General features: G+C 41.0%; 2 protein-coding genes across 5 annotated transcripts in view; one reads left to right on the top strand and one right to left on the bottom strand.

Annotated features, from left to right (window-relative positions):
• LOC109195984 (uncharacterized) overlaps positions 1-27,991 on the bottom strand; it is a 98,445-nt gene that overhangs the window by 65,691 nt on the left and 4,763 nt on the right. For 2 of the 4 annotated variants that reach the window (XM_019348887.2, XM_019348891.2), the window contains exon 2: positions 21,622-21,691. In XM_019348887.2, coding sequence (XP_019204432.1) covers positions 21,622-21,691 — 70 coding nt within the window. Of the gene's footprint in view, positions 1-4,475; positions 4,587-18,471; positions 19,626-21,621; positions 21,692-27,991 lie in introns of those variants that run through there. The other 2 variants (XM_025900903.1, XR_002057418.2) reach the window with 2 other exon arrangements.
• frmd6 (FERM domain containing 6) lies at positions 19-26,752 on the top strand. The gene is given in 15 exon segments (XM_003442866.5): positions 19-374; positions 10,948-11,223; positions 12,520-12,610; positions 14,244-14,323; positions 15,499-15,575; positions 15,725-15,911; positions 17,238-17,393; positions 17,559-17,624; positions 18,397-18,465; positions 22,433-22,607; positions 22,825-22,876; positions 22,878-23,035; positions 23,359-23,490; positions 23,615-23,706; positions 23,900-26,752. Coding segments are annotated over 14 exon segments (1,734 nt in total). The 5' UTR covers positions 19-374; positions 10,948-11,124; the 3' UTR covers positions 24,200-26,752.

The following is a 27,991-nucleotide window of genomic DNA, read 5'->3' as shown; positions in this document are numbered from 1 at the left end:
TACAAGCTCCGCGGCGATTCTCGATATTAACAGGCATAAACTGTCCCCGGGCACATTACTAAGTATACTTTTGGGATATTGACATATGTTGCCGATAGTCGTTTGGCTTTATTTTGTTGGGTCATGTAAACAGAAAATCCACATCTGCATCCCGGTTCCCTCCTTTCACTCGTCCCTTCACCGCACATGTATTCCTATGTGGAGCTCCAGCGCGGACAGTGTGGCTCCAGCCGAAGGCGGCCGAATGACTACTCTTCCCCAAAACTTACTGAAGTCCTTCTAAACTGTGGATCTCTTGTTCTTTTTTTCTTTTCGGAAAAACTCCTTTTGGATTAACCACTTCAAAGGGGAATAACTTGGTTTGTCATTAAAAGGTGAGTTTTACATCGCCGGCCAAATGCTTTGAATACCTTTAGCCGTTTTTATGACTTAACGCGGGGGGATTACTAACGGTTAGGACTTTAGCTAACAGGGCTGTGGCGTCTTTTCTCCGGGGTTAAGATGTTCAAATGGAGTGGGTTTCACTTCATTTCATATATTTAAATTATTTTATTATTTTTAGCAGTTTTGAATTCGTTGCCGCAAAGTCTGGGCAGATTAGTTGCGTTGCTTCATCAACTGGGATGCTGCCAGGATATTTGACTGGGAATGTTGCCCTGAAATATGAGTATCGTGGACTTAGTCGCTGCTATTTACCTTTACTTACACGACGTGAAGACGGCTTGTTCAGGGTACATGAGGAGTTATATTATTTGCACGTCTTCACCCATCTTCTGTCATCATTACCAGAAACCTGGTCCCATCATTAAGAAGCGGATATCTCGTTTTGGGGGTTGTGTTTTTATCCAGTCCAGTTTAACAGTAAAATGACTAACATCCAGGATTTATTAATGTTGTGTAAATACCCCACACGTGTGACTGTGGGGACGTAAATGGCAAAAAGTATGCGTGCCCCATTGCAGTCCTATCCCGGTTGTTCGTTGCTTCAAATCCCCCTTTTGTGTTCTTTTAAGCAAATTGCAAAGTTGTTGTCTTAGCGCACAGGAATGCCAGCAATTTCCCCCCTCTGTTTAATATTAGACCAAAGGGCAATCAAGACACAAAGGAGAATGGGAATCCATGGATTCTGTTTATGGAAAGGTGTTGCCTATTTAAAGCTAAAAATGTTGCATGGGTCCTTGATTTATTGTCCGTTTCCTGATTTAAATGACCTCATTTCAGAAGAAGCCAAAGCAGAAATGAAGCTTTCTCAGCTGGACTGATGTTAACTAATTTGTCATTCATGTTCTTTGCCAAGCTCTAATAGGGACATTAATGCAATGTAATAAACATTGTTGCACAATGCATAAACATTGCACAGTGATGATTACTGCACTTGTCACGCTGGCTGCCTCTGAAGACACCAGCATAGTCAGGCAAGGGGGATCCCCCTGATAACGTTAGGAAATCTCTCCACTACATATGGCAGCTTATTCAGATACTTTGCTTGGACCATTCCCCAAATACAACCTGCTATCCAGGTCTCTGGTCCAGCTGTAAGGGAGAACGGAAGAAAAACAAGTCATGTTTTTGATATGGTGACACTATCTTGGCTCAGTGTGGTGTATAGTACATACACAGCAAAGTGAATGGGAGAGGGGGATAGTGCAGGTGCTGTCTGCACGGGAAGAGCAGTGCTGGTGTTAGAAGCGAAAAGGAAATGAGTGAACAAAGGTGGTTGGAGTGTGTGCGTGTGGGTGACTCATTCATGCAAGTCTGTAGGAATGTGTGATGGGATGGTCCATAATTTCACAAGGCAATTCCCCCTCTCTAACTGCACTAAAACCTCATGAGTGTAATGTTTTCTGTTGTGTTTTTTTAGCTCCTTCTAAAACTTTTACCCTTAGCTTTACCTTTCTGTTATAAAACCATAAACAGCACTTGACATTACTTCACTGAATGTTTTACTGATTGTTTTTCTGAAGCTTTCAATGATCTCTGCAGTTTTACACTAAGCATCAGAAGCTCAACTGAATCCTTAGCCTTGGGGCTGGCTTTCTCTGATACTAAATCTCTGCAGTGAGTACAAAACGCCTACATATAGTAACAAAGCTGAAGAGGAAAACTCCTGTGGTGTTCTTTGTAGGTAACTGAAGATAACCTGTTACCTGTATTTTACATAGCTGTCAACTTGCAATGCAAATTCTCCTAAAGAAGCATGACATAATGCGATGTGGGGATTGTCACACCATTTAGGAAGCTTGTTTAAAAAAGCCTCTTCTCTTTATCTGCCCTTGGTTTTGTTGCTAGAAGATAAGGTGAAACTGTGTTTGAGTTTCAGGACAATGTGATACACATACACAAGAAAGGGTGAAATTACTGTTATTGCCATGAAGTATGAGAAACTTTATCTCTTGCCATCTTGCATGTATTATCTGCACAGTGTCTACAGTGTGAGGGTGTATACACCCTCAAATCTATTTTTCTGTAAGTTATACAGGTGCCCTCGGCTCTCTGCTGCTATCACTCTCTACTATCTAGCCCAGATAGCTCCTCCAGGTAGCTTGTATCTCAGGAAAGGCCAGTTTTAAACTAACCTAATTTCCAGAGAAACTGTTTATGTACCTTTGTGATTCTCACAATTGACTGGTTTTATTGCCTCAAGAGTCATGAACACACTTTGGCTCTGACAGGACAAACCCCAGTGTTGAGCAAAAACATCAGGGTGGTATGCTTTTTTTTTTTTTTAAACTCAGCTGAAAAGCTCAAGTGTGCTAAGGAGATAGAAGGGAAAAAATGGGTCAGCTCTTCCTGCATTTGTCTTCCCATGTCCTTCTTCCTTGGATTGTGTTTTTCCTCTGCTAGCTGGGCTCTTTAGTGAAGCTCATGTCTTTTTGAGGAAGTGGACCTGAGAGATTTAACCTGCCGGCATCCCGTGAGGATATTATTGGCTTGTTTCTCAATGCTGCTCTTGGTGTTTCCTGAAGGCTGGTTTGTTGATTTTTGGTAGGACTGATTGTGAGATGAGTTACAGAGACATGGGACCACTGGTGGGTCAGTAACACCGGATAGTGAGAAACTAAAGAATACCGTTAGCAAAAAGTGTATTTATTTTTCAGCATGCTATGATGTAATTCCAACTGTAAGTGTTGTATGGGTTTGATGTTGGCTGAACAGACTGGCCCAATTATCTTTACTTTGTCTTTCCGTTGAGGTCATTTTCATGCTTCAGAGCCCTTCGTAGCTGGCATGCAACCAGGTGATCGGGTTAGAGCTCTTGTTTTCCTTTTTTTTAAAAAAATAAAAAAAAAAAATAAAAAAAGGTGCCCAGGAGGTCCGCACAGTCTTCCAGAGAAAAAAAAACAAAACTGAAAAAAGACTTCAGTGTTGTGGTTCTCCCCTAGTGTGACAGTGTAAGCAACTGGAAGACAGTCCTTGTAGTTGCACACAGGAAACAGATTAGATCACCTGTACAAACATTTTCATGCAGTTATAATGGAGCACTTTGCTTGAAACAAAACAACCGGTTTTGGTTGGGGTTTTGTTATAATTGCAGCTCATTTTTTAACCCTCTCCTTTAAGGCTATTTGTGCTATTTCAAGCATACGTAATGGTCGGGTTGACATCTCTGTGGTGAATTGCACTGCGATTGCTAGGTTTGTGAGGTTACTCATGCAGAGTCCAAGATTAAATGCTGGGCGGGGAGGGAAGGGAGCGACTGCTGACTCTGTCCTAACATGTCTGGCAATGCCGGCAGTGTAAGATATGTGTGCGAGCTCTCAGTCCTTCCTCAGAGCCACATGGATGCCAGATGCTATGACTGTTAAAGCAGTTTTTCCATAAAAGCAGCCGAGCTTAAGTTGTTCACTGAGAACTCCCTGAATCTTTTCTCTTGGAGCTTTCTGTTACTAATTTTTGTTGTAGAGAAAGAGAGAAAAGTGGCATATTCAAACGGTGAAGGATGTGATGATTCTGAATCAATTTACAGATTACAAAAATATATTTATTTTAAGACAAGGGAAAAAGACAAACACAAGGAAACCTGGACATTCTTTTAACTTTAAGCATATTAATTAACTTTACAAGATGAAAGAGAAGGTTTTATATTGTGTGCTTTCACATGTCGCCACTTTGCAAACCTAGCCAACTCTAATCCAGTGTATTTAAATTCAAAGGACCTGAAAATATATAGCATACTGTTATTAATGCAAAATGATTTAACCTTGGCAACAACAGTAGAATGATGACACAGGACTTATGAATTATAAATCCTGAGTCAGCAACGAGAGGTGACGGGTATCTTTGTGATTATTAAATTTTTAAGCTAAAAATATAAATTAAATAGTTAATATTATTAAATATTAACTGTTAACTGTTTTATGATATGAAATATGTTGTTTTTACTGCTGGTTTGTAGGATGCAATGTGCTACAACTTCCAAAGGTGGCAGTAATGCAATTTTTAACAGAGCTGAAGTAAAAGAAGATACTACCTACCAGGTGTTGGACCAGTAAAGTGTGTGTGCGTGTGACACTTTGAAATGAGATGCCATTGAACAAACAGGAGAAACACGCAGAGCCAAAGGCAACAAACATCCTTCTGTGGAACTGCTTGGAAAAAATAAAACAGAAATGAGGCCCAGTACAACCCGTGCCAGGTGAAGCAATTACATCATAAGTCTGACATAAATATGCACAGACATTTGAGAGAAATTTGAGAAGGGGTGCATACTCCAGCCTAAATTTTAGATGCAAAATGATTTTAAAATTAAAATCCTAAAAATATATGTATATGTCGCCATTGAAAATTCACCACCCAAGTGGATTCAAGTAATGGCTGCTATATACTGAAACTGCATTTTACTGGTTGAGTGGTAGTTTACCCTGAGGGCACCTATTCCTTGACTTTTCTCTGTGAATTATGTAACAGCAATACAGTGCTGTCCTGTATTCAGATCTGACATTCAGCAATTACTGAGCATGAGAATAGTCCAAGAGGACACCTAAAAATTTAGAGGTCATGTGATCATATCTTTTTTTCTTTTTTTTTTTCTTTTTTTTAATATGATCCATCTACTGGCATGGAGGGACAAAATATTTTCTAGAGTGGGGGCTAGATTTGTCTGCATTGTGAATACTTGCCTCAATTTTAATCAGACATTTCACCAACCTTTAATAAATCGCCAAAATTAGGTTTTGGTTCTCAGAGCTAGTTTTGCTCAGAGCCAAAAGGTTGTTTATACTCTGCAAGCTGGGTGGTAGGAGACAAGGAATTCTGACAGTCTACACACAATATCTGCTAGATATTTTTGTGGTCAAGGGCTCAAGAGAAAATAGTGCACTGCAGCATTTCAGCCAGTGTATTGTAGGTCTGACTGGCTCACTAGCCCTAGCATCGGAAAACTGTCTGTGTGTGTCTCTCATAGACAGGTGGGTGTAGCCACCGTGATGTTTCCCATTGGTTTGTGAAGTCCTGCTTAGAGCCTTGAGCTGAGGGGTGGATAACACATCCACCCCTGAGGAACCACATATTCGTTGGCAAATGACTTGTGGTTGACGGGTTGTTAGCCAATGAGCATACACCGTATAGTTCTTCTTGCCAACTCTTGGAAGAGCTAATGTTGTCAATATGAACTGAGCCCATAAACTCATCAGGAAAGTGTTTACTGAAGTCACAAAGACTTCTGTGCAACCTCAAGTGTTTTTTGGAGCCATAGTAGTCTCCCTCTGCTGGCTGTTTGAAAGAATGCAGGTTTAAGACTTAAGAAGTTTAGACCATAAAAGGAATGGTTTCACTAGTCAAGTAGGTCAGCCATTAGCATAATTTTTATGCCTTTCTGTCCCTCAGCCTTGAAAGGCTGATGGGTTATTGTTGTTACCCTACCAGGTGGGCAGGCAAGATGGACAACCAAATTTGTGAATGCAAAAACTCGAGGACGAAGCGATGTAGGAGTTTCAAAACGATACCACAGGTACATCTACTAAAATTCAAGTTCACATCTCAGGTCAAGCTTTCAGAAAATCTTGTGAATGCAATAACTCAAGAAGGAAGTCATCTCGTCTGAAATTGATAGCATAGATTTATCTACAAAAATTCTCAGAAGAGTTTGAATCTCAGTGACGTTGACCTCAAGGTTAGAGGTCAGACATAATTTTTTCTGAAACTCTTATGATTGCGATAACTCGAGAACAAGGTGACATAGGATTTTGAAATACATACCACGGGTGTATCTACTATGGGGCTGAGTGGTACCACTGGACACCACCAGCATTTTTTATTCTGCTTCTCATTTAGTCCATCAGCAAGTTAAACAGAAGAGATGGGAAGTCTTAGTCTTCAGGTTAATGCCATCTTGTGACTAATATGATTTAGAGTTACTTGTCAGCTCAGCAACATTTCCTGTTAGCTGCATAAACTGATCTTTTGGCAGGGAACTGTGAGAGAAAAAGGATCAGCTCCTAGTCGAATTAAGTCATTGGAGCTATTTATAAAAGTTGTGCCCTTTAAATATTTCAGCCAGGGCACCATCTGAAGCCCATGAAACATGTCTGTATAATATAAGAATTTGTCTTGTGTTTTTGTTCCTCACACATACCCCATTGTGGAGAATTTTTAGCTCTGACTAAAGTTCAATCCCAAGAAAAGAAATGTCGAGGATAGCATATCATGACCTCATGGTGCTTCAGTTTCTTAAAATTGAGGATTTTAGTTAATATTTGTGAAGTTCTTCTGAGTTATTGCAGTTTAAATGTTTGTGGTGCTTTTATATGGTTCTTTTACAAATAAATAAGTTACCTGTCAAAGGTGTCATTTGTAGATGTTTTGTTTCGTTTCACAACAGTCTGAAACCCTGCTTAGTTCACTGTCATATTGGACAAAGAATAGCACCTCATTTGTATTTGTTATATTTTCTGGGAATCTCTCTTAAAAGTAGTACCAAAAAGTTTTCACAGTAACTAGAAAGTATGAAAATCTTAGCTCACTTGGCTTGACAGTTTTTTTTCTGGTTAGCTCCACATGAGGGATTACAGTGCATGTGTGCCACTCCAGGTTTTCAGAGGCTGTCAGAGGATTGTGGCGGTGCTGCTCGTTGTGTGCATCGGGAATCAAAGGCCGCCATTGTTGGAATGAGAAGCAGATGTTCGTGAGGAATTCTCCTGACTACAGCAGTTTTTTCTTTTTTTCATGCCAAAGCTCTGAGCGCTGCCTTGTTCCAGCTCCCTCCCGCCTGCTCTCTCGTTCTTTGTTGTGTATATATATCCACTCTTCTTCTCTCCGTTTTCTTTAGCTTTGACATATGCTGTACCTGAAGCTACACTTAAATCAGCACAGTGACAGCCTCCTTCAGTGAGTGTGTTCTTCCTTTTCCAAGTAGAGGAAGTTTTTCTTCTTCTTGTGTTCCTGGATCTTTGTAAGACTTGGAAGTGTCCACTCCTCTAATGTCAATGGAGGGAAAGAATGAGAAAGTAAGAGCAGAAGGCCTTGCTCTGTATCTCAGTGTGGGATTCGGTGTCATGCCTGACCCTGCCACGTTGACAGGATCCCTGTTTTAGACTTAAAGGCAGGAGGAAGCGCAGTTGGCCGCTTTTTGTGCGGGTGTTGGCTTAGTTGGACTTGAGCATTGCATCACACTTTGCAATCCAGTAGAAGGGGATTGAAAGCAGCATCCGATTCATTATCCAGCACTCTCTTTCCAGTAGGCCCCTTCACACACACACACACACACACACACACACACACACACACACACACACACACACACACTCTTATCCATTAATATGACGCCATCTGAATGGTTTATGTCTAATGCAGCACCCTGATCACATTTCCATAAAACTTACTATGGCGCTCTTACAAGACGTGATGTATCCCCTTGAACACACCACAGGGCTTAATCTACCTCAGCTTAGATTCAGTAAGTACTGTGCATGTATGGAGCAAAAAAATAGCTGTCTTCATGACTGTTGTGTGGTTATATATGATTAAAGCCTTGAAGAACAATTTAGCAGATTGATAAATCCAGTAAATTTATGTATTACATATATGAAAAGGACCAGTGCAATGTCATGGTGGACAACTCTGTAGTTATGTGTCACATGTAGACCAAACATGACACAATAGACCCGGACCCATCAGTAATGGCAAAATGCAGTCATGTCTGCATTACCGCTGTCTTTGATATTAGAGGCATTTGCTTTCACCATTCAAAAATGTAAAAGTGTAATGAATGGGTAGTATGAAAGATGTGACATTTGCTTTTTTTTCTCCCTCTGCTTTCCATCATCACTCACTGCACAACATTTCATATGGAGGCACCCTGAGGAGCTGCTTGATTTTTGCACCTTAACCAAAAAATTTAAATACAAGACAGAGCTATGGTGAGTGCAGTGCTACCATGTGGAGACTGCAAGACCTGTGGTTGGTCAACCAGTGGAGGTTGTTCTGTTACTAACTTTACAATATCACAGATAATTAATATGCAATTCCACTGCAACCCTTCTGATCTCAGCAGCTGTTTATTTTCTGTGTCGCAAACTGAATGATTATGTGACATTTAAATTATTACTTTAAACTTCCCACATAACTTTGTTAAATATTTGCCACTTACCGTATAAAGCCTTTGAGACATACAGCACAAGTGTGTATTCACTGGCATTTGTCTGTCTGCCAGCAACATAAGGTGAAAATCAACCATTCTTATCTCATGAAACTAAGTAGAGAGGTGAGGCACGGACAGAGGAAGGAGTCATTCAGATTTTGTGTGGCTTTCAATTATTTTCTTATTGTGAGATGGAACATTGGTCTGAATGAAGGACTATGTTCTTCAAGTGTTTTTGTAGTTAAAGCATGCTTCTAGTATTATAGTACTGCTATGATTGGGAGAAATCAGAAGCTAACCTGTAATGTAAATTAAAACCTACTGTATTTTTTAATGTATGTACAGATGCCTTGGCTTTATTTTCCATGCACTGCCATTCTGGCTAAGCATGGTATTTTCTGTAAACATTGTGTCTGTCACTTGAATCACTCGTGCTCCAACGAGGAAACAATGATAGAGAGTAGCTATCCAGTTAGATTGGTCTCATGTCTAATTAACCCTGCTGCCTTCCCACTGCTCAGCTGCCCTGAAGTAACACCTGACATATGATCATTGCAAGAGTCCAGGACCATACCCAGTGTGAGTGTGTGTCCTTATGAATGCTCTTACTGTAAATTTTGTCTCTAATTTTGTCTGCCTGTACACACGTGTGTTTGTGTGTGCGCAGTGCAGTTGCAGGTTTAGTCAAGGTCAGCAGCAGCGCAGGGAGCTGTCCCAGTCATGGCTCATCAGCTGACTTTGCTGAGTGGCTGGTTGCCTGCTACACTGCACACCCAATGACCGGCTTTAATGAGAACTGATGCTATATGTCAACAGTATGTGTATTTATGGCCGCTTTACCCACAATGCCCCTTGTCTCTGCAGAAACAAAGCAGTGTTATATGTCGACAGCAGGCGTACGAATGGTCAGTGACTTTGCTGCAGAAGTGCAGTCCTACAGTTAAGGATGTTGTTTATCGGTATCAGTTCAGTAATTTCAGGGTTGTTTTCAGTGGTGCTTGCTTTGTTAAAGCTGGAATTTACAGATTTAAGACTGTTTTTTTTCTCTCAGTCTTAGTTTTTATAAGTGGTACTAAAATGCTTATACTGCAGTGTTTATGGCATGCAGGTACTGCTTACTGAATCTTTAAGCTGAACCCCCTGTCAGTGAATCTTGTATTATCTAACTGCATCCTTTTAAATGCTAATAGTTTCTCACATGGTAATGTGATCCTCTCTGTTATCCATCCTGCCTGTTTTTAATGACAACATGCCTTCAAGTTAAGTGATTTTAAACAGGAAGAAGTGATAATCTGTACTGATTGTTCTCAAACTTTCTTTGGTCTGGTCTGCGACTTTTCATGCCCTCTGAAGGTCTCACACATCCTTAGGTGCAATTCAAGCTGTGAGCTACTAGCTGCTCACAGGACAGCTGTTAAAGCTGTTGGTGTGCCTATTGTGTGAGAGACTGCTATTTATAGTACTTAGTAAGAAACTAGGGAACACACTGCTGATCAAAAAGAGTATCAGTACAGTTTTTATATGACCTGACTTCAGGTTCATACACAGAATAAAGTTAGAGTTGGCCTTTTATATGAAAATACTGCTGAAAAATAAAATGAGAGGGTTTAGGAATATTTTTAGTGTTTGTATTTCCTGCTCAGCATCTTCCGACTTTAATTCTAGGCAACTGAGTAAGAAGGCATGGAGCACACACTGCCACAGTCTGACTCTTGCACTTGGATTCCAGCAGACGGTGAAAAATTCAAGAAAGTCAGACAGCCAAAAGCTTTTAACAGAACTGAATGAGTTGACAAAAGTGATGCCAGGAGGGAAATGTGGAGTTGGTTGGCTCACAGAGCCAACACAGTCAGACGCCCAGTCAACATCCAGTGCCCTGTTTAGGTTTTTATAGACAGCTATTCAAGCTGCAGTTTGTTACATTTGTCAAAGATGAGAATAGCAGCTAGATTGAGTTGTTTTTGAAAAGAAAGGTGGTGACATAAACTGAAATTGGATAGGAGTGCGAGTGTCTTAGTATCTCCTTAACCCAGCATTACATGTGATCAGTTCCTTCCAGACCCACCTCCACAGCTTCCCCTGGAGTCATTTATAGTCTTCTGAAATGGTGTCACATATACATGGAAATGAACAAGAGTGCTTCCCCTCCTTATTTATCTTATATTTCTCATTCCTGTCAGACTTCATTAGTACAGTTTTGCTCTTTTTAAATAATAATTTAGATCTTCAAACAAATTCAGATTTTTTTAAAAAAATGTCGGCCATGCCTCCTCCGCACATTGCAGAGCACATCTTTATAGTTCATACATTTGCATAAATCAGACTGTACTAACATCAAGTCCTTTGTTCTCTGTGATGTGTCTCCACAGTGGCTGACTACAGCTCGGGTCCCCATGCCCTGTCTTGTGAGCACTGCTTGGCCCGCTGAGCCCATAGGTGCGTCTATACCGGGCTACAGCTGAAGCAGGTCTGGTCGGTGGTGGAGGTGGGTCCTCGGAGGGCCCGATAGCAGGCGAAGAAGCCTGTCCCGTCTCAGCCACACGAAGATGAACAAACTGAACTTCCATAACAACAAAACCATGCAGGACCGCCGCTGTGTCTGTGTCTTTTTGCCCAATGATGACACACTGAATGTCATAGTTAATGTGAGTAGATGTATAAAAACTTTTTAAGGTAAAGAAATACATATGAATAAAATAATGTAGTGCACATCAAATGCTTTAATTGACAAACAGACAGCTTTATTTTCTAGATTAGATTTAGAAACATAAAGATGATGCACATCTTTTATATACAGTCTGTGGGCGAGCATAAAGAAAGTCAATGACCAAACTGCTCAGTTCTGTCTGAAGGTTCTACTATTTAGTGCTTTACCCCTCAGAGTAACATAGGTCATTGATTGTGCCAGGTGTTTCTTAGGTGAGCTACCTTTTGTTTTCTTATCTCGGAAAACAGGTGTCTGTTTCGTAGGTTCCTGATTTAAAGCTGCCTGGTTTGTTTTTCAGAGGTAGACATAACACCATCTAAATGAAAAGCTTTTAACCCATTCAGGAGCAGGCATGAAGTCAAAATCATCTCTATAAAGCCTAGAACACTAAAGACAGTGTTACACATCATGTTGAGTTTAGAATAAGTTTTAAAGAGCTGTTTGCTGAACTGTGAAAGTCCCAGACTTTTGATTGAGGTATACATTTACACTTAATGAAGAGCTATCAGCCAAGCAGCTGATTGATCCCAGTGCTTTCCATGCTAAGTAAGCAAGGAAAAACAAGGTAGTTCTTTCCAAAAACAACCGTTACAGGATCTTTTTTTTTTTGTTTTGTTTTTTCCAAAGAAATGTCTCTGGCCTGGTCAGTAGGTCTTTCAGCCTTTCACTGTGTTCTTTTGCAGACTGGATAGCTCTGTTTACGTTCTTATTTCACCACTGGTGAAACTGCCTTATGAAAATGACAATATATCAAGTTATACAAGCTCGGAGAGCATATTAAGTCTGCTTGGTACAGGCTTAGTAAAAACTAGTTGGTGCAACCGGCCACTGGCTTAAGGTTGGGATTGGGTTTAACTGTAAGTGTCAAAGTAAATAAGGTTGTTGAACTATACCTAAAAGCACACAGACTGAGAAGTTTTGATTTCATTGCAAATTGTAGTCAGTATTTCAGAAAGTTCACAAATCTCTTCAAGTTAAAAGATCCAGAATTTAATTTCAATCTACAATCACCCATCTGCTTATATTTTCCTGTGTTTGGTGGCTAACACCATGGTGCCAAAACATGTTTAAGCTTGCACAAGATGTCATAGGATGATAAACATGCGGGCAGAGTGCTGCTCATGCATGCCCCAGGTCTTTGTAGTGGTTCATAACAGTGCAGAATAAATGCAACACATCGCCGGTTTGCAGTTATTTGCGATCACTAATAATTGTCCTGACATCTCCTCCCCAGGTGAAAAGTTTGTGCCAGGAACTATTGGTCCAGGTGTGTGACCTCCTCAGGCTGAAGGACTGTCATCTGTTTGGGCTCAGTGTTATTCAGAGTAAGACTACTTTTCATTTAGGGGTATCTATATTCTGTTTTGTTGTGTGCAGCTCAAAGTTGATCTCTTCAGTCAGAATTATTATTCTTAGCGTCTATATACAAATAGTACTTTTGATCATAAAGTATGCTTGTCATCAGGAGCCACATAAAACCAGTGTAACCAGACAGATACTTTCCTTAGTACTAAAAGTAGCATCTCTCACCTATCTGTCATGGCCGTTGCCCAGGAACCAGGGCCTCCTCATCCTGACTGCCTCCCATTGTGTGGCAAAGCTAAAGTTGTTTTTACAGTGATGGGGCTCAGCGAGGGTTGTCCTATTGGAATGAGTCACTGTGTCCGTTTTATGGTGTGGCAGACAGCAGATGACAGTTGTAGGCAGCTGCATAGGGAGAGTAAATTGCAAAAGGCGGTGTTTTCAGACAGCTGCCCGCCAGATGAGCCAATCGCGGCACAGCAGGTCAGTTGAGCCGGAGCCAAAGGGTCTGATTGTAGGACATTCCTGAAGTGCTTGTCTGAACAGCGTGAAATCCCCAAGGCAAACAGCGGCCACCCACTCCCTGTGTGTCACCCACTGTCCCCCTGACAAGACTATCTTCACCAGACTCAGTTTTAGATAATATCTGTGGTTTAAAATAATAAAAATTTGTGAATGTTTTCAGCAATAGAGAAAAGATTTCTGTGGTTCTAGCGTATATTCACACAGTGTGCCAGAAATGGCGTCCTTCTCTATTTATATTGCCATTATAGGCCACAAAATTAAGTTTATAGGTCAGTTCACACAAATGCAAAAAAACCCAAAAAACAAACAAACAAACAAACAAACAAAAAAAAAAAAAACACATTTCCCACTAACCCCTGGTTCATTTCCACTTCCACCAATGTGCAACCACAAAAATACATCTGCAGATTGTCCTTGGTAATAGGAATATTGTTTCTGGAAACAGATATTGCCTTTGGGTATTTCAGATATATTTTTTGGATTCTTCAAGTGCCACAAACCAAACATAAATTGGCTCAATAGTAATAGAATGGCGGCAGAAGTCTTAGCTGTGGAGATCTCAAATTGTCACCAAGTAAAACCAGCATTTTCTTGGAAAATGTTTGAAATCTAACAATGTGGAAACAAAGAATTTTAATGGGTCTTTGTATTCTGGCAATTATAATAATGTGCTGCTGCTTAATGTGCTGACTTTATAAGTGCAAGTCATGTAAACGAACACTCAAATTCCAGGTATATTTATAATGTTGATAAAAATAGGTGCTGGCATTCTGTCATAGAGGCTCTGCTCCTGCTCTTTATGTCCCTTTTAGCTTTTCAGCTGGTTTTCATTGTATAGAAGCCCAGAGTTGTCAGATCAGCAGGCTGCAGCTTATGAAGGGTGTCACTTTAGGAAAAGATTAAGACATGACAGCGTGAGTTAAAGAGAATGAGAGGGAGGCTCAGAGTACAAAGGGAAGCTCAGAGGCTGTCTGATGTGACTGCTCTGAGGGAGTCTTTGAACTGGGCTCATTCAGTGGTGATTTTTCTGAGCAACACACACAAAGGCATATATGTATGTATCCAGGTGTGCACACACAGATGACACAGACAGTGAGTTCCTGGGCTAAAGCTGTTTCTCTCCCATTGCAGATAATGAGCACATCTATATGGAGCTGGATCAGAAATTGTCCAAGTACTGTCCCAAAGAATGGAAGAGAGAAGCAAGCAAGGTAAGAAAGGTTTTGCTGGGCTCCCAAATTTCAGTAGAAATTGGAAGAAGACAGTGAGATGTAAATCAAAACCAAGGATTTACCAAGGGTCTTCTACCTGGACTTGCATGATTTATACAATTAAAATTCCTTGTCAGATGGGTATAATTTACCTCCTACTTGCTTACCTTCTAAAAACCCTGGGCATATTTGCATACAGTTCTGCTCAAAGCCTTGAACCTTTTTGGATCCAGAGGAGCTATATGTACTAACATACAAGTTCAAATCTGTAGGTATGGACATTAGATTGACTTTATCTTGTAATTATCTGACCAAGGCCCAGAATAGAGAGGTTAACAGAGTAGCTGCCTGGAGAATTCACAGGTGGGGAAATCCTTAACCAAAATCAAATGGATTACAAAGCATCTGATTCAAAGTTTCCTTTTATCTCCTACATATGTGAAAGAGCAACTCTGCACGGTATCAGGATTATATCCTTGCCTAATCCTCCATACATTGTCTAGAGCTCATGTGTAAAATTGGCTCACCAAAGTTCTCTGGATTTAGACAGTATTAATGTCTTTGCCCTGTTCATGTAATCGCAGACCAACTGTGATGTTAAGTTCAGGGCTCTGTTGGGATCAGTCTGCTGTAAGGCTCCTTGTTCGAGGCTGAAGATAGAGGAGTTCTTTATCAGTCTACTGGCTTTTTTTTTCCTTCACAGTTGTCATATTGCAGAATGAATTTGGATCACATGCCTGTCAGTGGTATTGCTCTAAACATATAAAGTGTTTAAAACATTTGCAGAGTACTGCATGCACCTGGAGATTTGTGCAGAATCTCTGGCTGTAACACCAGATACAGCTGTGTGCACAGGCAATAGTGTCTGTACATCCAGGATGGTACCACACCTGGAAACCTCAGTCTAAAGACGAGACTTCAGGGAGTTGCTGTGTTAGGTTGTCACACTAGCCAGGCTAGCTGTTTAATGCCAGTCTTAATGCCAAGTTGGTCAACATGAGAGTGGTAATGAGCTTCCTTTCTCACACCCAAGTATTAGAAAAACTTTATGAAGTAATTACCTGTTGCTCCTTTTCTATAGAGTTGATCCAGTTCATTTTTGTAGATTGATTATAATTGTTCAGTGATGCTGTTTGTAGTAAATAAACAAATTTTTCCACATGTGGCTTTTGCAGGGCATTGATCAGTTTGGGCCTCCAATGATCATTCACTTCAGAGCTCAGTATTATGTTGAGAATGGACGATTGATCAGGTCAGTAAAGCCTCTTGCTTGTTTATTTGCATGCTGAGTCAAGTTATATGTGTGAATAACGAGGATATTTGTATAGACTCCACAAAGATCATTCTGTTTAGCCCCAGTTATCCTTGAAGCTGGCTGAATCTGCTCTTTCTGCCCTGCAGCGATCGGGTGGCCAGGTACTACTACTACTGGCACCTTAGGAAACAGGTGCTTCTCTCTCAGTGTATCCAAAGGGAGGAGGCCTACTTCCTCTTGGCAGCCTTCGCCCTGCAGGCTGACCTCGGCAATTTCAAACGCAACAAGCACTTTGGGAAATACTTTGAACCTGAAGCGTACTTCCCCCCATGGGTGAGTCTGTCTAACATGTACTGCATTTGGAACGTACTGTATGTCAAACCTAAGTTATGATTTAAGATAAATGACTATTATCCTGCACGCTCACAGGCTGTTCTGAATTTATGACTGATAGTTAGTTGCCTTAGTATCAGATACAGAAGTTGAAGTATAGTCTCTCTTAATCAAATGATAGCCATTTAAGTATTTTAAACAATTACTTTCATTACATATATTCATATGTAATGAAAGTAATTGTTTTGTTGCATAGCTTTTGTTTGACTTCTGTGGTTATAAGACTATATTTCTTATGCATTAGGTGATGCTATGTTATGTGAGGAGTGACTGACAACATGTGCACAACTCAAAGTATAAAGTATATCGGTATTAAAAGATGCATAAAATGTAAAGTTGAGTGCCGTGACAAGAGAATCATTTTTTATAGTTGTATCTTAATTTAATTGCCATCTGGTGGAAAGCTTTGGCATATGCATAAAATCTTAGAAGTGATGTTAGAAGTTGGAAACACAAGCTGTCAGATCATTATGTGGATAGCCTGCCGGAAACCAACAAGTCACTCTTATGTCCTAATATAATATAAGACTGAAAGAAAAACACATAAACTGCTGTATCACTAGCTGAGAAGCTGCAGGTACAGTGGGCATTATGTTAAAATGAGATTTTAGGCTGTCAAGCAGTGTTCCTGGGCTGCAGGGTGTAGAATATGTTTTAGCACCTTCCATTAGTCATGCTGACCAAACACTTAGCAACAGCTCCATAGCCTAGCATGGAAAATAATGAGAACTGGAACACTTCAGTTTATTTTTGTCCCTGAAAGTAGCACACGCACTTTTAAAAAAAAAACAAAAAAAAAAACACCAAATCTGTAGAAGCATGCAAGACGTGGCTATTCTGGCATCACTGCCTCCCCAACCACTACTGCCATCCCTCTGAATATGGCAGCCACACCCATCCGATTGCCCCACTTCCCGTCATTAGCCTCCTGCCTCCTTATCACTACTCCTAGCCAGCAGTGACAGGAAATTGTTGGAAATGAACAGCGTACGCTACCCTCTGTAAATCTTGCCCAGATTTAGGTGCTTAGAAAGCTTACTAAATCTTCAAAAAGGGGCTCACAAAGCTTAGCGCGTGTGTTTCCGGTTGCTGCCTCTGGCTCTCACTCAGTCTCTTTAGGTTGACATCTGTTTGCCCTGCGGCAGGCAGCTTCATCACCCTCATCAACCTAAGCCGCCAGTCGGCTGTAATAACTCAGCACTTCAGGGCAGCCAAGCCTGACGACTACCCCCCCTCTCTCCCCCACTTCTCTCTCTCCTTACTCAGGTGATAGCCAAGCGAGGCCGTGAGTACATTCTGAGGCATATCCCAAACATGCACAAAGACCAGTTCGCTCTCACGGCTTCAGAGGCACACCTCAAGTATATCAAGGAGTGCGCCCAGCTTGATGATGTCACAGTCCACTACTACAGACTCTACAAGGTGAAAAATGCCTCTAATCTAGTTTCTGACCAAGATAGTGATATGTTGTATGTTATATTGTTATGTTATGGCTAAGCAAAGATTATATGCATGGACAGCTGGTTTGATTTCAGCCTTTTCTCCTTAATTTCCTCCTCTTATCGTGTAACTTAATATTTTCAACAGGACAAGAAAGAAGTCGAAGCATCTCTTACATTGGGCCTGACTTTACGTGGTATTCAAATATTCCAGGTACAGTTCCTTAATTAGAAATCAACATAGCTATTTTTTTGTATTCTTGTATACATACAGTTAGGTGTTTTAACACAAAATAACATAACCAGACAAAATCATATCCAGAAATAATAAATCATACCTAAATCTGCCAATCCTTAATTGCTAATAGAGGCAGGTCCCAAATTTTATTTTGTTTTTTTTTGGTTTAATTTATGAAACCAAGTATTCCAAAAATATTGAACTTTATTAGTGTAATTTAAATTTTCAGATTTCAGGTGGTTTTGCCTTTAGTGCCTTTCATAAGGTTTCATGCTTGACATTAACTTAATATGACTCATGTATGCTGTCATCATGAATCACACCTAGAAACCACTTGGTGACCATCTGGCAACCAGAGGCAGCAAGGGAAAAATGTTTATTCCCTGACTGGTTGACAAGTGGTTGCTGGAAGTTGCTTGCCAATCAGTATACAGTTCTGCACCAATCACCTCTGTGTGATTGCTTTGGTTGCAAGCAGATTGCTGTGGTTGCCAGAATTTTGCATTGAAGATGCAAACTTTGCTGTGAAGACTCTTATACCGGTTATAGTGGCAGTGAAATTATGCAATTGCTAGTGACCAAAGCAATCACAACATTTTTTTGGTGCAGCACCCTGTTTACAACCAGTTTCACCTGGCAACAGCCAGCAGCCACTCACCAAATGGTCAGGGAATATACAATATACATTCTTTGTTTACTTTGATTTGTAATAAGTCGACATCCATGCATTTTTGCTTCTGTGTTGCAGAATGTTGGGTCTGTGAGGCAGCTGTTGTACGACTTCCCTTGGACCAATGTGGGAAAACTGGTATTTGTGGTGAGTCAGATGTCTCATCAAAACACGTAGCCCAGAGAAATGTTCTTCACAGGTCCTGCAATTTACTTTTTTGGATTTAAAAAGAAAAATAATTTCCGTGATGATGAAACACAAACATCCCCTTGCTTATGGCGATGTATGTGAGAGCCTGGCTCCTGCTTAGGGTCGCGGAAATTTTTACGGAAGGATTCTTTCCTCCTTGCGGCTGTTTTATCTTAGTCCTCCCAGTCCTCTGGAACTAATCAGGGATTTAGAGAGACTTTCCTTGCACACGTACACATGCAGAGCCACATACTGTAAACTACAGGCATTTTTTCATCTAATGAGCAGCAGGATTTTCTGTTTCATGATATACATGTCCCTCGATTCATCCATTTTGATCAGTTATCACTGTGGTCCCTGTGCTCTGTAAAGGAAATCCTGTTAAATCTTCTCATCTCTGCTCTGAGTCAGCTTGCTGTTAAGCTGAGCGTTGCAGCAATTTACTTCCATAGGGTTTCTGTTATCGCAGGAGAGCAGAGAAGCTTACTGTATATCTGTTTCACTCCTGACGGCTTCACAGTTTCTGCCAGTCTGTTATTAATCACAATCCCGAGAGGTCTTTATTGCTCATCACAGCTGTTACACAAAAAAATGGGCTCCTTGTGACTCTAAATTTGGCTGTTTTGTTGTTTTTATACAATGAGACAGAGTTTACAGGCTGTAAGGTCTCTGAGAAATGTGGTTTCTTTGTCCCAGAAAGTTGAAGGTCTTGGTCTCAGACTGGGTTTTAGTTTGGTCTAATTTTGGAGTAAGCAGCCGTCATATCTGCTGCACAGTTCACGGTGGAGACTTCCTGTTTTCCACAGTCTTGTTTTTTTGGGTGGTTTTCTTGCGTCTGCCATCTACACCGTCGTGACAGCGAACAAGCCGTGGCGTGGCTGTGGTTTGACTGAGACCCAAAAAGCCTCTGAAGGCCCTGTCCCACCCTTCTTCTGAATAACAGGCTTTCTCCTCCACCCCACCCGCAAGTCACGTCATCCTGCATTGCTGCCATCACCTCTGCAGCTACAGGCAAGCCAGAGAAGGATGCAAGCACAGGGGCGCATGGGTCAATAAGCACCAGATGTTGTGATGATTTTAGGGGGATTTCCGATTCAGGATTTTGGCTTTCCGAATGGCTAAAACTCCCCCTTTTTTGTATAAAAGTTTAAAGCAGGAAGGGTAGAGTATGTTCTTGGTTCACTAATGCAACAGGGTGGAATTCTGGGTTTTTCTGAAGTAATAAGTTGCATTTAGATTTTTCTTGAGCCAGTGAGCGTTTCATCTCCTCCCCTTGAAAGCTGAAATTAAGTAATTGCCCTTATGTCCTGTGCTCTTGGATCTCAGGCCAGCTTTTGCTTCGCTACTACTCTGGTTGATGCTGGTCTGTATGAGGAGTTGTTGGTGTTGCTGGGAGATTTCAATGTGTGTGGCCTGCTCGGGAGGTCTTTTTTCATGTAACGATTAAGAAAGTTGTCCAGCAGCTTTAGATGACCCGATCATGTACAGTGCACAGATCAAGAAAAGCTGTGGCTTCTGAAAACCTCTTAACAACCTGCCACTCGACACCAGTCTGCTCTTTGCTGTGTGTGTTTGTTCTTGAATAGAGTTACTGTCACGCAAGCTGTTCATCCACTATACCTGCTTCTGGGTGTCGGATTATTTTTGCCTACTTAAAACCTGACTGAGATATTATTCTACTAAACAGAAAAAAAAAAAAAAAAAAAAAAAAAAAAAAAAGAGTCGCCCCTCACAGAGTCATAAATACTGATGTCATAATCAAAACCAAACATATCCCACACCTCCCTCTTCATATTAATCATCCATAGACCTGCTGCAGAGAGTTCAACTTAAAGATAAATGCCTGTTGAACAAACGATGCAGCATCAACACTCATAGAATGTTTGAGGAGCGTGTCTCCCATCTCCTCTTTTCTTTTTACTAATTTTCATTTATCAGCTGTCAGTACTGATACTGGCTGATATATTGGCAGGGTGTTTGTATAGATGGCTGTGGGAATACAAACCTGCTTTTTTGCCTCAATAAACTCTTTCCTGATGAGCTAATGATCTCAATCTCTAGTTTTAAGTCTTATTATAAAAGATGATGTTACTTTTCTAAAATATGGCTCCCATTAGAATGAAAAAGGAAAAAAGAATTAGTGTGTGGTTTAGGGTAGGCCTACCGTGTGACAAATTACTACCCTAATAGCCATTTTCCATTAATACCTACTCGGGTTGGCTTGGAACAGCTTGAGATGATTTTTAGGGTTTTCCATTAGGCGATCGTACCTGACGCCAGGTACATTTTTAGTACCTACTCGACCAGGGTTCCAAGCGATCCAAGTAACGTCAACAGACTTCATGCCACCAAATGGCTAGTCAGTGGCGTTGTTTGATGAGTCAACTTCACGAAAATCAAAACAGCTATTCTTGAAACCCAGCAACAAAGGAAATGGCTACACAGAAAGAACGTCCCTGAGTCTGACCAAAAGCCACAGACCGAGCAGCGGGTATATCATCGCCTCGACGCCCACCTTTGTTGTAGCGTTCGTGACGCATACAAATGACATCAAGAAAGGTTGCAGGTTATAAGGTTTGGGGAAACCTGCAGTCAGCTGAGACTGAAGAAGTCACTTGGATGAGTGACGAAACGTTTCTCCCACAAAACGCTACGTCCAGATGAACAGATTCAACTTTTGGAGACATCAAGAAACGTTTGGCTGTATTGCTGTAATGACACTTCGCACATTAGGTGGTACTCGATTGTAATGGAAAATGAGTGGAGCCGGAGTGGCATCAAGCTGATCCAGTTAGGTACTATTGGAAAAAGGGCTCAAGAGCGTGTACTCTTCACTTGTCACATACAGACAGCTAAAATGTTCCATTCAAGACTTCACACCTGAACCTCGCAAAACCAACAGCTGATGTGACAGCCACATAAAATCTTTTGTACGCAGTCTGCGGTTGTTATCCATTTTTCTCCCTTCTGCCTATAAATAAAAGGAGCTCGAACCAAACAAAACAGTGGATGGTTCAAAGGTTTAAGATAAAAGCATTGCCTGGGAAGAATAACTACAGTTCACAGAGTAGAGATTTAATGCAGCAGCATCAGCTGCCTCCTCTTTGGACTCACCGAGTTCGCCTCGTTCACACCTGGCTGCTGCCCAGTACGACTTCACTGTTTTAGTGGTGGCTTCTTGGATCTGCAGAGTAGCAGTTTGAGGTTAAAGATAAATACTCAGTTTGAAGGATGGCAGCAAATTTCTCTCGCACTTTCCCACCCAGAGTTTTTCTCCTCTCCCACAGATTTAAAGAGGAAATCTTATTCACAGAAAAGTCTTTTGTGGGAAAGCCTCAGTTCATTTTTTATGAGCTTATTTCTCGAAAGCTGAATAACCAACAATAACCACTAAACATACTTCAGTTCAGCAGCTTTCTTTAAAAGTATTTGTCTAAATAAAGTAATGCTCTGTCCCGTAGTCCGAAAGCATAGCTATTTGCATTTTCTCGAGGTCAGGGCCTAAACACTTGCAGAAATGTTTATAGGTCTGTGTTGAAAACAACCCTGCTGACACTAAAGACAGCTGTTATTGTGTCGAGCCTCTGCCAAAAGGCGCAGGAGAAGGCACAAACCCACCATTTTAGTTTTTCCGAGCATCCAGCTAATATGTCCTCTGACTGGAAAAACAACCAAACTGCTGAGAAATGGTTTGGGAAATGAAGAACAGATTCATGAAGTGATTGTTGCTTTGTGTTCAGCTACAAAATAGTTTTCAAGAACAGACTTTGTTCTTTGGCTAATGCTTGCCTTCAGGCCTCCCTGGCACTTAATCACAATTTCACATTCCAATTTCATAATCATGTTTTGCTAACTGCTGTAAATCACAGAGTCCTGTAATCAACATTCATGTGTTTTCTTTTTCCCCCTCCCTCCACACTCTCAGGGGAAGAAGTTTGAAATCCTTCCTGACGGTCTTCCCTCGGCTCGTAAACTTATCTACTACACAGGATGTCCTATGCGGTCTCGCCACCTCCTGCAACTGCTCAGCAACAGCCACCGGCTCTACATGAACCTGCAGCCGGTTCTCAAACAAGTCCGTCGACTGGAGGAGAACGAAGGTATTTGGCGCCAATTATTCTATCAACAGTAAACACCCTTTGATCAGGTACTTCTTCAGAAATATGAGTCAAAAGAGAGCTGATGCTTCCTGTTTTTTGGTTGCCTGGAGTACGTAAATTTGTTTTCTGAGATGTATATAGCATTTTGAACAGAAGTCTGTTTGCGGTAGATATTTAAAAACTACCTGTTTTTTCTTTCTTTCTTTCCCCACTTCAGAGAAGAAGCAGTACCGGGAGTCATACATCAGCGATGCTCTTGAACTAGACATGCTCGCATACCTCCGGCATTGAGGCGGACAGCTTCAGGGCCCCCAGCCAGGCCCCGCACAGACCCCTGCGCACCTGCAGCTCGTCCACAACCAGTCACGGGAGCTCGCACACCTCTGGCATCGAGAGCAGCGGCAAGGAACGCAACCTAGATGATGAAGGTATGAGTATTTACATTTATCTATTTTGTGCGTTTAGAGTCCAGGTAAAATTTCCCTTCAACGATACAGTATAGGGGTAGATTCATTTCATAAAGTTTTTGCTTTTTTATATAAGAATCCACAGGAAGTAATTTATCTTCAGTTTTCAAAATAAAATGCTGTAAGACCTGCCTGATCAGAGTTAACATGCTGATGGCTTGCTAGATTTATGGGACTTGATATTACAAAAAAAAGCAGTAATCATACTCCAGTCATGCTGTTGCAGAGAAAGTGAGAAGACTTGTTTATTTCAGATAATAATTCAGAAACATTTTACTCTGCAGAGATTGAGATGCTGGTGGATGACCCCAAAGACTATGAGGAGCTTCATGAGATGGCCCTGGATCAGGAGATGTGCATCCACATTACTGAGGACATGCTGACGATGTCACCTGATCAGACCAACGGATATTCAGGTACAGTTTCTCTGCAGTCAGGGGAGATAGCCCCAAAGTTGAATGAGTTAAATTACTTAACGCCACCTGTCTGATTTTATGGAGGCGGTAGCAAAATGTATCTCAAAAGTTTGTCTTTTTGCAGGATTGATTGTAAAAGATGTTAGCTCCTCCACATCCAGCTCCTCTGAGACTGTCGTCAAAATGAGAGGACAGAGCATCGAGTCTTTGCCACAGGTAGTTAAAGCAGTTTTTATCTGTGGAGGCATTTTGTTTGTTTTTAGTTTGCATTCTTACTTTGTCTAGAAAACAAGTCATAAGGAAGTAAAGCAGAGGGTTTAGAGTGACTATAAAGAAACACTTAATAACTTCTCTGTGTTTAATTGTCTGTGTTTTTATCCATAAATTTGATTTGTTGTTTTCCATGCAGACGTCTGCCTGCAGGAAGCCTCAGTCTTCGACTGACCGCCACAGCCAATCACTAGACGACATCCGCCTCTATCAGAAGGACTGCCTGCAGTGGGCGGAGCTCTGCCAGGACACCGCCCACAGCTACACATTTGGTTGCGCTCAAGAGCTAAGCGACAGCAGCGGCGGTGGCGGCTATCAAGGCCTGGCCGATCAACGTGTCGGCATGCTTGGTGAGCAGCACCCGTTTCCCATCAAGAGAACCAACAAGTACTTCTCTCTGGACCTGACCAGCGATGAGGTTCCCGAGTTTGTCGTGTGACAGAAGCACAAAGTAGGCGACCTCAGGGTGCCCTTTTCGCTCCTCCACGTCAGACGTGGAGATGTTTCAGGCCTCAGGGAACGAGATGAGAGGAGCGCTGCAGAGCTGGTTTCTATTCTTGGCAGCAAATAGTAGCGATGAGTAAACTGGCAACAAGTTAGCTGCCCCTTTTAAGCACCACTCGAGATGTTTCACATAACACATAATAAATCAATAGACATGGTCTGTCTGAAAATCAGACTTTAAGAACAAACACTGGGCTCAAAAGAACTAAAAAAACTGCACCCCAAGGTCAAAAGAAACAAAAGGGATTGTGTCATCTTTAAAAAAAAAAAAGAAGATTTTATTTAATTCAGTCTCCTCCAAACTGATCCGCTTCTTTACAAAGTCATCAAAAGACTTGTGCATGTAGGTTTACAGCAGACAGATTAATGCACCTGACAAGCTTTTCAAAGATCTTCTGTGGAGGACACAAAGGACAGAAATCACGCTGAGCTACAAACCAAAGACGAGATGGAAATAAACTGAAACTACATCTGTCTCTGCATCCAGTGTGGCAGAACATTACATGTCAGTCATGCAGGGAGGGAACATGGACCTACAATCCTCTGTGTGAGAGCGGCCATGCCTCCGTCCTCCTCTCTTCTTCTGCTCCACCACTTCATTTTACCTCAACTGGAAGTGGAGTGTGCCAACCCCCCTCACCCTCCCAGACTGGACTTTTTCATAATTTGAACATAAACCCGACGTGCCTTTATCACACTATGCAGGTGTCAGTCTCACGCCTCGACAATCACACATCTTCACCCTTAGATCCAAGCCATCAGAACTCAAGCTCTGCTTTATTTTTTTAAACATTGCGTGCACACACACACATAAACACAGAGGTCAAGCTAGTTTTTCAGCAATTAAATGTTAAAAATATCCGGATTTCACAATGTTTTGTGTCCTGTCAAATTCAGCCGAGCTTCCCAGGAGGAATGAGGTCGGGTGAGTTCCTACGTGTTCTGACTCGCTCTGAGATTGCGGCCACAAAAGTTTCCCTGTAATCTAGCCTGAAAATGGAGCCGGGCTGGCTGTCAGCCAAAACAAACCACACTTTGACGCATACATATACATTCTCCTTTGACTCTTCAAATCCTTTTGTTTCAGCTTTTGTTTTAAACTGGAATTTGTTACATTTTTCTCTTAAAAATCAATTTATATGTTGTATTTTTTATGAACTGTATATGTTACACACTTAATCTGTGTAAGGTTAAAGTCATTCAGTATTACAAGCCAGTGTAGGTGACAGTATTAAGGACATGTGGCTCTGAACAAGAAAGACAGGTTTTATTGTCGGTTTGATTCAAGAGATGCGACCGTTACTCAAGATTTCAATACTCTAGAAGTGGCACTGTTTCCACTGCGGATTGTAAGGCAGGTGGTTGTGGAGTGACATCTTTTCATCAGAAATGGAGACTATTTCCCTGAACCGATGTTTCAAAACTATTTTATTGGGTTCATTTTTCCGTTTTTCTTTGCCCCACTGAATAGTATGATTGAGAGCAGGAGGTCAGTCAGTTATTGCTTTTGATCAACAGTTTTCTTTTTTTTTTTTATCATGACATGAGGAGAAAATGGTGTAAATGTTCAGTTTTAGATATTGAGGATCATGAATTTTTTTAAAAAAACGCTGCTTTATAATGTAGGATCATTTTGCTATAAAGCTACAGCTTAGCTTAGCTAAAAGACACAAAGAACAATTATCCTGGTAGTCCATCCACCTGCCAGCTCACATTCATTCAACATGACGGTGTAGGAACTGTTCATTGCCATTTTAAAATTGAAAGTTTTGGGGTTGGCTAAATCAAACCCCTCAGTTTAACCCCACCTCCTGCCCTCTTTCTTCTTCTTTTTTCTTGTTGCAGTCAGCAAACAAAAGCGAGGTGTTAATGTGGTGATACTCCAGCGACTTTTTGTGCCAACCTGTATGACACGTGCAGTGTAAGAACCGTTAGCTGAGAGTTTAAAACTCATTTATCGTGGTTTTAAGTGTCCTGCGCTTACAAACGCTATTTTCACACAGTCTATCAGACAGCATCAATGAGGATTTTTATGCAATACATAACAAATACATGGATTTAATTAAAGCTGTGTAATTAAATCAACTTCTATATTTCATACTGTTTGTTCTTTAACTGTTTATATAATTACTCATTAACTGAAAATGTCTATTTTGATGGACAGCAATGTTTCTTATATTAAAACAGCATGTGTTAAGGTACATAGCCATACATTCATAACCCATGTCCTTAAAGTCTTCCTGATTTACTTCTTTGGCTCTGCTATATGGTCATACTTACACTTTGTAAGAGTCTGTATGTCTGTGCCCATAATCCTTTCTGTGAAAGGATCGCCCTGCAGGTAAAAATGTTTTTTGTCACCTTGTTGTTCAAAAAAAAAAAAAAAAGAAGAAGAAAAAAAAAAGATTTGTTATAATGAAGTCTGGTCCGTGCCTTCTTGGTACTAATGCCCTCAATATCCAATAAATAGGTACATTTATCTACCAATTATATGTTGTCAAGTCATTTCATTTTTTTGAGTACTGCCAGCTGGAAGCTAAAATCTAACTCTTTAAGTATAAAACTTTACATTTGGAAGGTGGCGTACAAAATGTTTCCTTGGTTCGTGCTGCCCTCTGGTGGTTTACACTCACTGGAATGCAAGTCTCACTTTGGCCTGAGGGTGGCAGTATTTCATAATAATTAAATAGCTCTGTTCCTTTTGCACTCTGGCCTCAAATTTTGCTTCACACCTACTTTTTTTTTTTTTTTTGTAAAAACACACATATAAGCCTTATTTTAAAGTGTGCTATCTAAACATAAAAGGACACTATAACAACTTAATATTAACAAAACCATTAACATCAGAGCTTCAGCTGACCTTGGTTACCTGTCATCCTCATTTGTACCTCATAAATCTAGGTGATAGTGATCGACTACCTCAGGTAAAGTGATGTTAAAATGGTTATCCCAATAATTTATACTATGAATTGCAGTCAGTGTTAATAGCAACAAAATAAGCAGATCATCTGACAATCAGTGTTTAATTCTAAGCTACCCTTCTGTAAATATCTATAAGACAATCACAGAAACTGCTGGTCTATTGGGATTTTCCCACACAACCATCTCTAGAGTTTACAGAGAATGGTTTGAAAAAAGAAAACATCCAGCGAGCTGAAGCTCTCTGGGTGAAAATACTTTGATGCCTGAGGTCAGAATGGCTAGACTTGCCCTGGGCTAAACAGATGGCAGCAGTAACCTCAATTAACAACTTGTTACCATCAAGGTATGTAGAAGAGCATGTCTGAATAGGTCTCAAAGCGTGGAACAGATGAGCTACAAGAGCACACTGGATGCTACTCCTGTCACTAAACATGCTACAGGTCACAGGTTAAACAAAATTGGACAACAGAATTGTAATTCTCCATTTCAGCTGCGATATTTAAACGCATCACCTCAAACTGGTTTCTCAAACATGACTGTGATTTCACTGTACTCAAACGGCCTCAGTCACCAGATCTCATAATCAATATCAGCAGAAGCCCCCAAGAAGCAAGCAAGGCTACAAGAGGTGAAATCCTTTGAAGTAGGAGGAACTGTAACTGTGTTTTCTTTTGCGTTAAAATATATCGGGCTGAAAACACAAATCACCACAAAATCATTGATGCACAAATTAAGGGGAAACATGGAAGCCTTCCTCAGCGAGCTCCACCTCTTTCCCGCACTCTCCCCTCCGAGCTCCACAGCT

The sequence above is a fragment of the Oreochromis niloticus genome, linkage group LG19 (assembly GCF_001858045.2).
Source record: "Oreochromis niloticus isolate F11D_XX linkage group LG19, O_niloticus_UMD_NMBU, whole genome shotgun sequence".
Lineage (NCBI taxonomy): Eukaryota > Metazoa > Chordata > Actinopteri > Cichliformes > Cichlidae > Oreochromis > Oreochromis niloticus.
The sequence above is the reverse complement of the archived record's forward strand: the minus strand, read 5'-3'. Positions and strand labels throughout refer to the sequence as shown.